This window comes from Antechinus flavipes, chromosome 4 (assembly GCF_016432865.1).
Source record: "Antechinus flavipes isolate AdamAnt ecotype Samford, QLD, Australia chromosome 4, AdamAnt_v2, whole genome shotgun sequence".
Taxonomy (NCBI): Eukaryota; Metazoa; Chordata; class Mammalia; order Dasyuromorphia; family Dasyuridae; genus Antechinus; species Antechinus flavipes.
Window position 1 is genome coordinate 5,873,899 of NC_067401.1, and position 15,096 is coordinate 5,888,994.

Consider the following 15,096-nt stretch of genomic DNA (forward strand, 5'->3'; position numbering starts at 1 on the left):
TATGCCAGGGAGTTTGCAAATTAAAGAGGTCCTGGGTAGAGTGAGAGACCCTTTTTGCAAAGTGAGTAATCCTTCCCTAATTTATACGTGTGTGTATGTATGTGTTTTGCAAATCTTTTGCTTCAGTATAATGTATCCCCAGACACACTATTTTTTAAAAGGGCTTGTTGAGCAACTCTAAAGAAACAAATCATTTTAAGTTCTGTCGGCGCTCTGATATGAAGAAGGGGTTTGCAGGGACCACGTCCTGTAGGTGCCCCCCCCCCTTTTTTTCCCCCGGAGTCGGCAGCTGTTCACAAATGCTACTTCGGTACCTAAAAAGACCTTATTTTCTCCGCCTCTGCAGATAAGAAACCTTATTGTATCCCAGCTTGTATGGGATCCTTGTTGTATTTTAAGGCCGACTCCAGGTGTCTTTTGCAAGAGACAGGCAAAGACTTCTCAAAAGGTAAACTTCATAAAGCAAGGAAATGGGCGCTGGCAAAGAGAACAAGTTGGGTTTTTCTTTTTTTAATTGAATTCTGCATTAGAAGATGACAAGGTGATTGGTAGCCTGGTCAGACACCGGGGCTTCTGCAAATGACGTCTTTGTGATTGGCTGTCGGCTCAAGACTGGCGCGCTGGCTCGTTCTGCGGGGGAAGAACATCCCCGGGCCTTCTCTCCTCCGGCTGACACACCCATTTGGTGCACCCGGGAGTTTTGCTTAATGCCCTGGGTTAATTTGTACCCCTTAGAGCTCATCCAACCTAGAGTCAACCCAATTGGGACCAGGGCTTGGATTTTCTATGGGAATTGAAGAAGGATAAAATAAATGTCTTCCTTTCAGTTTTCGCCAGAACCTCCCCAGTTTTGTTCCCTTTCTGTACCTTACAAATAAGTATTCTCTCCATCCCTTCCATACATTATATGGACGCGTTGTAACCAGTCTCCTCATCTGTATATAAGTCCTTCATCAGTCTCTTTCACAATCCTTCATACTGGGTGGGGAAGAGAAGGGAAGGAAGGGAATTTACCAATTTCCTTCAAGTCAGGATGATATTTCCAGCGCTAAAGGCCCCTCAGAGGCTGCTTATGAATGCAGCCTCCTCATCTTACAGACCCATAGTCATAAGGGCTATAAGGGACAGATCCAGCATCCAAGCTCAGCTCTCAAGTCACCACATTGCCACTGTTTGCTGCACCTCCATTTTACAGAGGAGCGAGCTTAGGCTCAGAGACAGGAGTCCATTTGCCCAAGATCTTATGGCCAAACTGTTGTTAAGATTTGAATTCAGGCCTTCTTGAAACCAAGTGCAGCACCTTGTAATTTCTCATTTTGGCTTGTCCCTAGGTTAGAGACCCTCAGCTACATGAATATCCTTCTCTTCTTCCTACCTACCTTTATGGATGTAAAACAGTTAAGAAGAAAACAGAACCAAAATACGGAACTACAGCCCTGAAAGGAAAAATAAAGAGAAATAACAAAAAAAAAAACCAAAAGAATAGAAAAATAAATGGCAGATTTTTTAAGTGCCAACACTAAATGATTGGGGTCTTTAAAGGGAGGCAGGAAGGAGACACACATTCTGCTCTGGGACTGGGGTAAATAAGTTGAAGGATCCAGTAGGTAGGGAACTCACTCACCCAGTCCTGCCTCTCCCTTCCAACCCTTTCCATCATATTCTGTTGTTCCACCTTCAGTCTGACCCTCTCTGTCCTCCCAGGGACAGATTATCTCCTTCAGTCTCCAAAGAGCTTCCCTTCCACGGATTGCCCCACCAGGTGTCTCTGTGACCATGACTGGCCACCAAAGGAAAATGCCAAGAATATTGGCCCCTGAGATGTCTTTAGAGATTGGCATTCTGTGAGAGTTCCTGCCCATCACCAAGGACCCAGAATGGGCCAAGGCTTTGAATGGTGGCTCTGGGCTCTCCTTTGCTTGAGGATGTTGTGATATCCTTGGCTGAAAGCGATGGACTTTGTTCTTCCAAGTCACAAATCTGTCTAGGCTTTGATTGGTCCAAGAGACTTCTTAAAATTTGAAATCACATATTTATTTGCTTTTGTTCTGGGAATTTCACTTTCTGAAAAAGTGACTCTGGCAATGGCAGGGAGCCTGCAGCTCATTTGGATTTCTCTGCACTATCTGAAGGTGCCGTTCTGTTGGAGGGATCCATTCGAACTACTTGCGGGGAGGGGGGGGTCGGGAAGAGAGACAATTGGTCTCTGAGAGAAATATGATCTCTGTTCCTTTTGGAAGTTTTGAGGACTCCCCCTCTCATCCCTAGCCTGTCTCTCCTACACTCTCATCCCCTAGTTGGATCACTGACAAAAGTCAAGGAGTTGGGCTCAGTGAACAAAAACAATTGTGGAATGAAAGAGAAAAGGGGAGAATCATTGTGTCAGCCTTATCCGGTTTGCCTGTGCTCAGTGTGGATTGCAAAATCTGTATATGGGGCTCGATGAGCCTCAAGTGCCTTAAATTGGCGTCTTTGTATGTCCAGCAAATTAGCAGTCAGGGAGGGCGATCGCCAGGCACGTCGGCTGCTAGACTTGGAATCATGTGAGCCTGGATTCAAATCTCACCTTGTATACTTCCTACCGCTGTGATCCTTGGCGTATTAACTCCCGAGCCTCAGTTTCTCCTTCTTTGCCTTCCTGTCTCCCTGACATACGCTGACTCTGTGATCCTTTGCCCCTACAAGCCTCTGAGTTACATATTATAGGTGCCAGTTTGTACTGGGAAAGGGGGTTTGCTCACTTGCCCAATCTCGCCTCTCCCTTCCAACCCTTTCCATCATATCCTGTTCCTCCACTTCTTTGATAACTATCCATTGACCTCCGGTCCGTCCCGCTCTCTCCTCCAGTGACAGATCATCTCACCGGGAGACCCTTCTGCCAGTGAAATCATTGCCCTGGTCCCAAAAGGAAAGAATCAGGAGAGAAAGAGAGACAACTTTACAAAATAATTGGAGAAACGTTTGCACGTAAAATGCTTGGAAAGGCTGACTCCTTATTTCATAACTCAGCTTTTGCAGATGAGAGTAAATCGTCAAAATGGCCTGAGAGGAAGTTACTGTTCTGCTCTTAATTGTTTTAGATTTACTAGTCCCCAGACTGGGGCTCCCTCGGATAAATAACAACCTTTGTTTCGGTCGAATAAAAATATTGGGACGTCGCTTTATCATCTGTAGGTTCTCTGGAAGCACCTTAGGAAAAGCTCGACAGGGAGTGAACCTCACGTCATTAAGAATATCTGCGGCGGCATTTGTCGCCATTCTGAATGGCGCTGCCTCAGACCCTCGTCCAGGCCCTCCATTCCACGGAAAAGAGTCCACGGGCAGCTCCATCTCCCCTTGCCTCTTCGGCGTCTCTGCGTTCCTCAGCACAGAGATAGAAGTCGGGGCTTTCCTCCCACATGGAGACCCGTTTGCTCCTTCCGACCCCATGTGGAAATGGTCTCCCCCGGAGAATCCCCACGGGCACGCGGCCCGTCGCTGCAGCCGCACGGATTTGAATATCCGGAGGGACGGAGAAAATGGATGTCCCCCACCCCACCCCCGTCCTTCCAGGGACGGCCATCAAGGAGGAGACGGGCCCGCAACAGTCCATCACAGACCGCCGGGGCTAATGATGGGCTGGGCCGATAATCGGGGGCGAGTTAATTGTAAGGTTCGATATGGCATCTTGTCAGCCGAGATAAGTTGTCACGTTTTCCACTTGAGCTGAAACTAAATGATTGTAAAGTAAGTTATGAGTGTCCTTGGGCCTGTCTGCCGGAATGATGGCTAAGAATACATTCCTGGCCCATCAGTCTCGAGCAGGCTGGTTGATATTTATGCGAACGGAATGTTATTTTATTCTCCCTCCAGTCATGCTTGTCATCTTCCCGAGTGAAAAGTGAAACGGCTTCGGGAGCTCATGCTTCAAGGATTGAAGCTCCGAGAGGCTGCAGATTGTTATTATTATTGCTGGTATTATATATTTTTTGGGGTGTGCGTTGAACATTGATGCCCGATTGGGAAGAACTAATGGCTGACATTGAGCACGCGGGACGGTGGCGGAGCAGGCGCGTCGCACGGTCCCGCCGCCTCCGTCGGAACCGCTTGAGATGTGGAGTAATGAGGCGCTGGCTTTTTTAATTCGGCGTGCCTCCTTTTCCTCCCCTTCCTCTCCCCCCACCCCTTCTTCCATATTTAACACTGTCGGCAGTGGCCATTCATTTCTGTGCCCTGTAATTGATACAAAATAAAATGCATTATTTGTATTCACTCCGGAGGATGAAATTGCATCCAGTGGGCTGGAGCTGGAACTCATTTACAGTTTCCTGAAGCCGGGGCTTTCAGGGGCCCTCTCCCTTTTCAATTTGAGGAATACCTTGTCAGGCAAGAAGACTATTCAGAAATGGAAATGCACAGCTTGGAAGCCTCATGCACTCGGGTGGCTCATATTTTAAAGCCGGCGAATGTTAAACAACTTCTGTCTTGAGAGGGTGGTCTCCAAAACTAGGCTACAAGCGTATTAATAACACTTGCAAGTGAACGCAGCTTTCTGCTAACCAGAAATCCCGGGCTCATCTGGGAGCAGAGAGACCTGGGGAGAGATGGGTGGGATCACGTGCTCTCCGGTGTTCTTGATAGTTTTAGAATCCTCTGGTCTTATAGTCTTAACAGGAGACACACACAGACAAACATGGAGAGGCAAATAGACTAGACAGACAGAGGGAGAGAGAGAAAGACGGATGGATGGATGGGTGGATGGGTGGGTAGGTGGGTGGATGGATGGATGAAGATGGATCAATAGAGAGAGAGACAGAGACAGAGACAGACAGACCGAGAGAAGAGACAGACAGACAGAAACAGATGGGTAGGTGGGTGGATGGATGGATGAAGATGGATCAATAGAGAGAGAGACAGAGACAGAGACAGACAGACCGAGAGAAGAGACAGACAGACAGAAACAGATGGGTGGATGGATGCATGGATGAATGGATGAAAGATATGGATCAAGAGAGAGAGAGAGAGAGAGAGAGAGAGATGGGCGATGGAGAAAGAGAGAGAGAGATGGAGAAATAGACAGATGAATGCATAGATGGATGGATGATGGATCAATAGATGGAGAGATAGATGGGTAGACAAACAGCGAGATGGAGAGAGATGAGTAGATGGATAGATGGGTGGATAGATGGATGAATGGGTGGATGGGTGGATGGGTGAATGAAGATGGATCAATAGAGAAAGAGACAGATAGACAGAGACAGATGGGTGGATGGATGGGTGGGTGAATGGATGGATGGATGAAGATGGATCAATAGAGAGAGAGACAGATGGGTAGACAGAGATGGGTAGATGTATAGATAAGTGGACAGATGGATGGATGAAAGGGAGATAGATGTATAGCTAAAGAGACACGGACAGACATACAGATAGTTGGATGGAGAGAGAGATGGGTGGATGGATAGATGGATGATAGATGATAGAGAGAGAGAGAGAGATAATTGGATGGAGAGCTGGATGGCTGGATAGATAGACCCACAGACAGACAGATTTCTTTTTTTATTGGCCCTGGGATCTCTTCGGGGTGGGGAGCTTTGTAGAGCAGATGAGGGCCTGCTTTCCCTCATGTTGCCTCAGGGAGAAGTGGGTTGAATTGGATTGTGGTTCATTTGAATGACCCTTCTAATGGTTCTGTGTTCGATTGCAGATACAGGTTTGGGCGATTCCGTCTGTTCGAGCCCCAGCATATCCAGCACCACAAGCCCCAAACTCGATCCTCCGCCTTCCCCTCATGCCAACAGGAAAAAACATAGACGGAAGAAAAGTACCAGCAACTTCAAAGCAGACGGGCTCTCGGGCACGGCTGAAGGTAAGGACGCCACGGGCCTGGGGGAAGCCGCGCTTCCATTCGTGTCTGGTCTGTTGTGTTGTTCAATAGCACAGCTTGGCTTGGTGGGTCACGTGGGCTGAGTTGGGAGGCAGGAAAGCCCGAGTTCGAATCATGCTTCGGACACAGCCTAGCAGCCAGGGGAGCCTGGGGCAGATGCAGCTGACGGCACCCCAGGCCCTCCCCCGATCTGTGGGTCATTCCCTATCCCGGGAAGTCCCAGCTTCCTTGTGCATTCAGGTTAGGTCCCACGGTCTCTCAGAATTGCGAGGGTGGAAACCACGCTTGGTTGTTGGGTCAGTGTACGAGAGCCGCAGCCTCCACTTTGCTAACGGCCGGGATGGCTCCTGGTGCCGTGTCCTCCCCACCCCTCGGAGACTCCCTTCTCCTCGAGGAAACCCATTTACCCAGCCCCGTCCCTCCATCCCACCGAGCACAGGGACAGCCTGTATCCAAGGCTTCCACGAGGAACCATCCGCTCCCTCTTGACCGAAGCCCTTACAGAGAGGAACCGTGATAGAGTGGGAGAGAACGCCAGCTTCAGGGACCTAGGACCTGGCTCAAACCACGTGACCTCTCTGGGCCTCCGTTGGGTGACATGAGAGGCTTGGATGAGAAAGAAGCCCTTTAAAGTCCTTTCTTTGCGAGTTAAAACCTTGACCAATGGCCCAGAGCGCAGGGCAAGTCACAGTGAGACCAGAGCCTGGCTCTCCCACACAGCCCCTTCCCTGAAAAGCAGGAGTGGTCGTCTGTGTGCTCTCTACAGGCCCCTGGCTGAATTCTGAGAGGACTGGGCAGTGGGTAGGGACAGCCGTCGCCCCCTTCCCGCCCTCTCTGAATTCTTACACGGTTCTTTTCTTGGGTCCTTTTTACCCATTTCAGTTCCATTCTACAGGACAGCACGTTGGAGGCAAGGAGGAAGGACTAGAAAGTTGTGGGGTCAAACCGGGGCCCACCATTCCCCTCCCTCAGAAACGGAGCCTTTCTTTGTTTTCCCCCATTTCATCTTGATAGTTCCTGGCCTTCCCTGCGTCGTAGAGAGATTATAAAAATAAAACGTGGCTACATCCTTAAATCGTGGGGGAAACGCTTGGAGTTCCTCGGGAGCCAAAGTGTGAGTGCTCTGACCGGTGGCCGCTCGGCCGCCTCTGCCCAGCCCCCGGGTGCCCCAGGCCAGGATGAAGCTGGGGAGAAAGCACAGCGGCGCGTGGTCCGTGCTTGGCCACTCCCAGCCGCGACGCTGTTCCTCTAAGATACCTTGGATGGGCCCCGGGATGACAGTCCCAGGTTCTTGTCCTTACATCAGGATTGTTGATAGACCATCCCTTGTAATAGAGACTGCTGAAGGGGGTGGGGGTGGGGATGGGGGCAGCTCATCATAATTAATATCATGTCGGCCAAGTCTGAGGGCACCATTCCATGCTCTCTCAGAGGTGGAGGGGAGAGCGCCCTGTGACCTCACTTCTTGGGACCACGCTCGGGCATTCTCATGCCCCGGACTCGGGGCGCTCGTTCTGGAGTCGGCGCTCCTTCCATTGACGTTATTGTGGTCGCTGGGCGTAATTTTCGGATTCTCCTGACCCTCCCGTGCTTCGGTTCTGTGTCCTTCCCCCGTCTCTGTCTTCCTCGTGCCCCTTGTTGCTCGGAGCGCCCTCGTGCTGCCACATCCCCGTAACGCCCTAGCTCTTGGAAGCCATTGAGAGGCCGCGGCTGTCAGGCGCCCGCTTCGTTCCCGGCTCCGTGCTCCCACAGAAGTGCTGCCGTGACGTTTGGGCGTCCGCAGACCCATTGGCTTCCTTGGCAGCCACTGTGCTGGCGCAGGGTGATGGAAAAGTCTCTGTGTGAATGATCCCTAGTCAAGCGGCACATGTCCAGTACATACCTTAAAGAGAAGACTCTCATCCTCCTCTTATTCTGTCTTCCCAATAGCAAATTGTTAATATCAGATACTCACTCCCCCCAAAAATAATTCTTTTGTACCTGAAGTCAGGAGAAAGATGGGTCTGAATCCCAGCGCTAACTCCAGCTGTGTGACTCTGGTCAAGTCACTTAACTACTGTGTCATCGGCCTCCTTATCTATAAACTGGGGGCAATGGACCATCTTCTTTCCAAGGGCATTTTGAGGAAATCATTAAACAAAAAGGATTTATGAGAGGAGTGCAGCCCAACCTTAAAGTTAGAATAATAGAGACCTGGAAAGACTTCAGAGATTGTCTAATGAAATGTCTCCACTTTACAGAAGAAGATAATAAGGCTCTTGGTCTCGTGGGGTGAAGTTGAAAGGATCCACAGATGGCCATTAGTCTAAAGTTGAAGAAATGAGACCCAAGGAGTCCTCCCATTTTCATTTGGAATTGGGAAACCAATAGTGTGGGGCTGTAGGCACTCATTTCCTAAATCAGGGAGAGAATGGGGGACAGCATGGACCCAAGAAGGTGCTCTTGGCCACCTCCCAAGGTGTTAACCTGGTGAGTGAAAACATTATCTACATGTGGCTGAAAAAAAGTCACAGAAAATTCAACACACTTTCTCCCTTTTGGTCAATCAACACCCTAAGTGCCAGACCATGTGCAGCAAACTATCCCTGCCCTGGAGGAATCTATCTTCTTTTGAGGGGACAATGGGTACCTATTATAGACATATAGAAAGTACATTTAAAAGATAATCTAAGGGAAAGACCTTCAGGAGGTAGCACATGAGCTGAGTTTTGGAAGAAACTAGCAATTTGAAAGTCGGGAGGGAGGAGGGAGAAGGGAGGAGGGAGGACACTCCAAACAGGAGGCCCCTCCAAAGCAAAAAAGAGACAGACTTAGATTCTTAGAAAACCAAAGTTAGGAAGGAATCAACAGCCTCAAAGACAACTCCAGAGGCCTTCAGTTATCTCCATTGTGAAATTTAAGGAAGGCTTAATATAAACATGTTTGCTGAGAGATTTTTGAACTGTGAATTATAAAAGGTGGAAGTTGGCTGGGGAGCCCGTTTGACAGGAATCATCCATGCCTTTGTTTACTTGAAATAAACAAATAGATCTATGAAAAGTGCAGCCAATTTCTCCCAAGACAGAAGGCGGCCCGTCCATTCGTTCAATAATCCCTATGTGCTCCTTGCTAGAGACACAAAGAGTCCTGCCCTCAGGGACCTTCTAGTCTAGAAAGCAATCAAGGAATCCACCCCAAGCAGCCCAAGAAAATTCAAGAGTCACTTTCCCTGGGATATTTTGGTTAGTATCCATAGCCAATGATTGGATTAAATTACACTGAATTAAATGCAGATACTATTTTCTGTCAAATAAATATTTCATCATTCTGAAGGTAAGGAAGATACATTTTTAATGTCTAATTCAAATCATATTTTGGACACCATTATTACTAATTAGAGCTAAATGTCTCAGAGACCAATGTATAGGAATATATAAGGAACTCAGTCAAAACTACTTGAATCGTGTTTCTGCTCAGAGGAGTATATATACATCCATATATATGCATATAATTATATATAATAATATATTACAAATATATCCATGTATTAGATTTAGATTCGTGTCAGGAAACTTTTGGTTTAGAGGATTTTTTAAAAAATATATTTACTAGGAGACTGACATGTACAGGAAAATCTCTTGGGGAACCCGAGTGTTAGGGGGAAAGTGAGGGGTTGTTCACACCTTCTCATTCCTCAAGTCCTTTGCTGCCAAAGAGAAACCCCGTCATTTCTCAGAGATTTCAGGCTGTTCATTTAAAGGTAGTTTTTGAAACTCCAATTGCAAGCTTCTTGGGAAAGGCAATAATGTTTTAAAAAAAATTGTGTAACATCAGCATTTATGGAGCACAAAAATATCAGGAACAACCGTGTCCAAATTAACAAGATTGATATGGACGAACTGATCTTTTTCCGTCTAATCAAGAAAGTGCCCAAGTGTGGTTCTAAACAGTCACTCCACCCTAATTGCTACAGTCTTTCTATTTATTTCCTCATTCTATTTATTCTCTTGCTGTAGCTTTTATTACACTGTTAAATGGCAACAGTTAAATTCTTCCTATTCCTGGCAACTGCAGCCGCTAAAATCTCATTTCAACAAATAGGTGTTTCCTCATCTTTAAAGGGTTTTTAAGCTTTTGATTTTTTTTAACATCATAGTTGTTTTCCTATAGTTGTCCATACATATATATAAAAGCCCCATAAAAATTCCTCAAAACCAACTGATAGAGAGATAGGTTTCAGGACAATGTAATGTAGCCCAAACTCCACACCTTCAGAAACCAAGATTGGTCTTTGCTCTTAGGATTGTTTTCCATTATGTTCTAGATGTTGATGCAGGTGTGATCCCTTTGAGAATTGATTTATTCCTTTCTTTCTGATTCCCAACCCCTCCTAGTTATTGATAATGTAATTATCAATCCAGGACCCTTTGATTCACAAATCCTGGTCCCTTTGAATTCCAGTAGAAGATCCGGGCCTGTCCCAGCCCCACTTGGATCTGAGCTACCTTGGGACTCCACCCATAGGCCCCTTTGGCTAAATCTCTCATTATAAAAGAGTTAAGCTGGAATCCTCTCTTTGCAGAGGTTCCAAACATGCCAGCCTCACACCTGGCATGCCAGGAGTCTCTGTCCACTGGAATCCTGTTTCTGGTGCCCTTCTTATCTCTTTATCCTCATCTATTTTCTTAACTATACTTTAACCTTACTTCCAACTCCATAATAAGCCTCTTTTATCAATCTAGCTTTTCGGGCCAATAAATTCCTTTATTGGGGACTCGCGCCACTTCTAGACCTCATTTAACTCCGTAGCTTTGCACCGAATCCAAAGGAGTTGCAGGGGAGTTCTATTTGACATCCTGTACCCCGAACCTGCCTCTAGACCTTAATTAAACCCTAATTTCATTTCGGTACCCCATAGCTAGACCTCATCAGTTGTCATTGTGAATATTGTCCTCCTGGCCCTGCTGCCTTTGCCCTGCGTCTGCTTATTCATCGAGGTCTTTCCACAGAAGCATCATTTCTTAGAGCTGTTCCGTTATATTCGTGTAACAAAATTTGTTTCACTGTTAATCAGTTGGTCCCCAGGTTTCCTACCAACAAAGAGCTACTGCAAACAATTGGGTCTATATTTGGCCTATCTTGAATCACCTTTAAGTATCTGACCAACAGAAGGAACCCTGGGTTAAAGGAAATGAACAATTTGGCAACTGTTTTTTCCAGTTACTTTTCAGTTATGTCCAACTCTTATTAACCCCATTTGGGGTTTTTGTGGCAGTGGTATTGGAATGGTTGGCCATTTCCTTCTCCAGCTCATTTTACAGATGACAAAACTGAAGTAAACAAGATTAAATGACTTGCTCAGAGTCACACAGCTAGCAAATGACTGAGGCTGGATTTTAATTCAGGAAGATGAATTTCCCTGATTCCAGGCCCAAAGCCCTATCCACTGTGGCACCTAACTGTCCAACTTTTCTTATATAATACAAAATCATTTTCAAGAAAGAGTGATCAATTCATAATTCTCTTAGCAAAGTAGTAGTCCCATATATATATAAAATGTATGTATCTATTTATGTATATATATGTATCTATATATATAATGTATGTATCTATTTATATATATATATATACATATATATATATATATATATATATGTTCATAAAAATTACAAATGGATGAGGCAAATCCTGCAAGTTACAGTATCATGTAACATATATTTATATAATTATTTCATATACATTTATATAAAATGTATGTTTATATAAAAACTATCTGATATTGATAGATATAATTTTTTTGTTTTACCACCCTTTCAAATTCCTTGTGAATGCTGATTTTTAGGGACATCAGATATATAGCTATATACATATACACACATATAGATATATATATACTCATATATGCATGTATACATATGCATATAATTAGATATAAAAATGTATTACAAACATATCCATGTATTACAAACATACAAATATAGGTTAATTTTTTATTGAGTTGTGTTCTGTTCATTTCTCAGATATGTAGACACTTGCAAGAGGTATGATTTGGGGTAAAATCTCTTTAATCTCCCTGAGCCTCAGTTTCCTCATCTGTCAAAAGAGATAGTTATAGCCCCTACCTCTCAAAGTATGGAGCTTAAAATGTAATTAAAGCCTTTCCCAAACCTAAGTGGCAGCTATGACTGCTCTGAAAGAAGAGCAAATGATTTTCTGATTTGAGTCTTTGTGCGGGCCTTCTGGGGATACAACCTTCCATTCCCTGCCTAGTTTGGGTAAGGTCCAACTGAATGATTACATCGATTTTTATCTTTGAATGTGTATAGACGAGGACTTTCTGGCCCAAAAGACTTTGCCTAAAAGTCAGTATTGCCCAAGGAATTAGAAAGGCTGGAGCAAAAAATCTTGTTAGGAAAAAACCCTCCTCTGTGACATGGGGCCTGAGCTGGGACTAGATGGCCTTGAAGGCCCTTCCTTGCTCAGAATCTCCGGTCCTCGCATCCCAAGAAGGAAGCACCGACCAATCTTCTCGCCTCCTGCAGGGTTAACCATGGAAGGATCATGTTAGGATTTCTGGGACTTGCCATTCAGGCTTCTCCCTTTCCCTGGTTTATCCAACAGGATTTCACCCCAGAGACACAGTTATCCTTCTACCAACCCACTCCTGTTTTCTTGTACTTCCCAAATCCAAGATGGTAGAAGTATGATAAACAGCAGCTTTTATGAGAAAGATCTGGAGGATTTGTTGAACTTCATTCAATCTTTAGGTTGTAGTTTTTCATAGAACCTTGAAGATTATATGTTCAAGTATATATCTGGCACTCAGCCTAGTACCTAGCATACAGTGGGTGCTTAATAAATGTTTGTGGAATGAATACATAAAATTCTTAGGGGAATTTCTTTGGCCTGTCCTCCCCATGGTGTTGAATTGATAGTCTTCTGATCGCGTCACTCCCCTTCTCATGAAGCTTCATTGGCTTCCTACTGCCTTGAGGATCACTTGCAAAATAAGCTGTTTATCATCAAAAGCCCTTTATGATATAAATGCTGACCTCTCTTTCTAGATTGATTCCATGTTACACACCTTCCTCACTCTATAGATCGGCCAAATTGACCTGCTCATTCTAACCCCAAAACAACCCACCCTCCCCAGTGCTTTCACACTGGCTATCTCCACGCTTGGAGCACTCTTCCACTCTTGACTCCCTTCCAGGTTCGGTCCAGGTGCCACCTATTACACAAAGTGGTTCTCCCGGAATGATTGGTCTCACCCTCCCCTGGCTCACCCAAGATTATTTTGTACTGATGTTTCTATAAGTCACACAATGGGTGCTTAATAATTGCTTTCCTGCTTGAACAATTATTTAATCCAACCATGTGGAAAACAGTAAGTGCTTACTAAGTATTTTCTGATTAAACTATCATTTAATGCGAACACAAATGTAGCAAGACAGCCAGGTGGCCCCATATGGCTCCCCTTATAATTTCAAATTGCCCAGGAGTAATTGAGCCAATATCCCAATTTTTCTCCCATTTTCTAAATATTAAAAAAAGATGACAAAAGTCTCCTTCTGTTAATAGCCTTTTCAGTCATCTTTGGGAAAGTTCTCAGTGAATTAGTTGGTGATTAGAAAGTATTTTCAAGAGTCAGTGACACCATAGAAGGACTCAGCATCATTTTCTCTTGAGTTCTTGTTACAAGAAAGAGGAAAGAAAGAAAGAAAGAAAGGAAGGAAAGAAAGGAAGAAAGAAAGAAAAGGAAGGAAGGAAGGAAAGAAAGGAAAAAAGAAAGGAAGGAAGGAAGGAAGGAAGGAAGGAAGGAAGGAAGGAAGGAAAGAAGGAAGAAAGAGCATCTGATAAAAGTAGATGGCAGCTCCTCCCCTTTGTCCCCTCTTCCTCCATTCATTAAGTATTCCATTCCCTTGAGGACACTTGGTCACTTTGTTATTTGTGGATGTTCTTGGCTTTTCCTGCTCCTGCTGGTGACTCTGTTGCCTGCTCTGTATGTCTTGGGGTTCAGCCTCCTGCCATATTCTTTGGGATTCCTTTGGGTCAGAGGTGTTGGTAAACAGCCCAAGCGCTCTCGACTCACACGACTCAACTGTTCTGGGAGTTTCTTTCTCATTTCCTGACTTGGAAAGATTCTGATCATTAAAGTCATCACCTCTCATAGCTCCCCCTCCTCATTTAAAGGAATGGCAGGGTCAATAAATATAAATACTTGGCCTTCAAAAAAGCTGATGAAGGAACTGGTGAGTAACGTGAAAACTTCCTTGAGCAAGATCAGAGTCAGGGTAATCCTCAGTTAGGGAAGATCAGGCTCCTGCCTTTGGAGCAGGAAAGCAGCTCCCAGAGCAGCTGGCCCACCTTCCTCTTCCCTTATTTACAGAGAAGGAAACTGAGTCCCAGGAAGTTTGAGTGCCACAGAGAGTAACCAAACGAGTTAGGTTCTAGCAGTTGGAGAGACCAAGACAGGCTTCCTAGAGGAGGCGTCACTGAAGCTGAGGTTTGAAGACATCTGGGGATCCCAGGAAGTAGTGTAGGATGGTAGAAAGAGTGCTGGACTTAGAGAGAGGAACTGGATTCAAATCCCTTAATACTCCTGGACAAGGCACTTCCTTTCTGAGCCTGCTTCCTCATCTGGAAAATGAGGTTATTCCACTCACTGATCTCTGCTGTGGAGGTGAGCTCTATGTATGTACACATTCTGCTTGCCTCATGATCTCCTCTCCATCTGACTGGTTCTGGATTCTGTGAATAAGAACTAGAAATCAAAGATTTTCTCTTAAATGTCGAGTCGAGTCAAGGGGACTTGTTACTTAAAGGACCAGTGGTTGATGGTCAAACAGAGAGACCCTTCCATCAAATTTGTGTTGTCATAATTTGTCTTTAGAGCATTGTCATTTCCCATTGTATCCTACCCTCCCCTTGACTCCCAAAGGCCCATCCAACATAATAAAAAGGAATAAAAAGCTCAGAAAAAACTAAACCATTGGATGTTGTATGAATGTTTTACACCTTTGATCTCTGATCTCCACAAAGAAGTAGGGAGAAGAATCTTGTCAGATCTCTTCTTTGAGCCTGGGCAAACTGGCTATCATCATTTTATAGAAAAATGGCTTTACTGTCCTTTCCACTTGCATTTTTATCATAATCACTGTGGTCTTGTTTCCTTCATTTGTAAAGACTAAATCAAATGAAATGCAAAAAGAGAAAGTAGTAACATAATAGTAAAAGGAGACTTTAATATTCGT

General features: G+C 45.1%; 2 protein-coding genes across 10 annotated transcripts in view; one reads left to right on the forward strand and one right to left on the reverse strand.

Moving 5' to 3' along the window:
• The window catches only part of AGAP1 (ArfGAP with GTPase domain, ankyrin repeat and PH domain 1), a 612,588-nt gene that overhangs the window by 477,905 nt on the left and 119,587 nt on the right, over nt 1-15,096 (forward strand). For all 8 annotated transcript variants that reach the window (XM_051999115.1, XM_051999116.1, XM_051999117.1 and 5 more), the window contains one exon: nt 5,684-5,845. In XM_051999115.1, the coding sequence (XP_051855075.1) occupies nt 5,684-5,845 (162 nt within the window). The remainder of the gene's footprint in view (nt 1-5,683; nt 5,846-15,096) is intronic.
• ASB18 (ankyrin repeat and SOCS box containing 18) overlaps nt 1-15,096 on the reverse strand; it is a 413,251-nt gene that overhangs the window by 157,165 nt on the left and 240,990 nt on the right. The window lies entirely within an intron of this gene.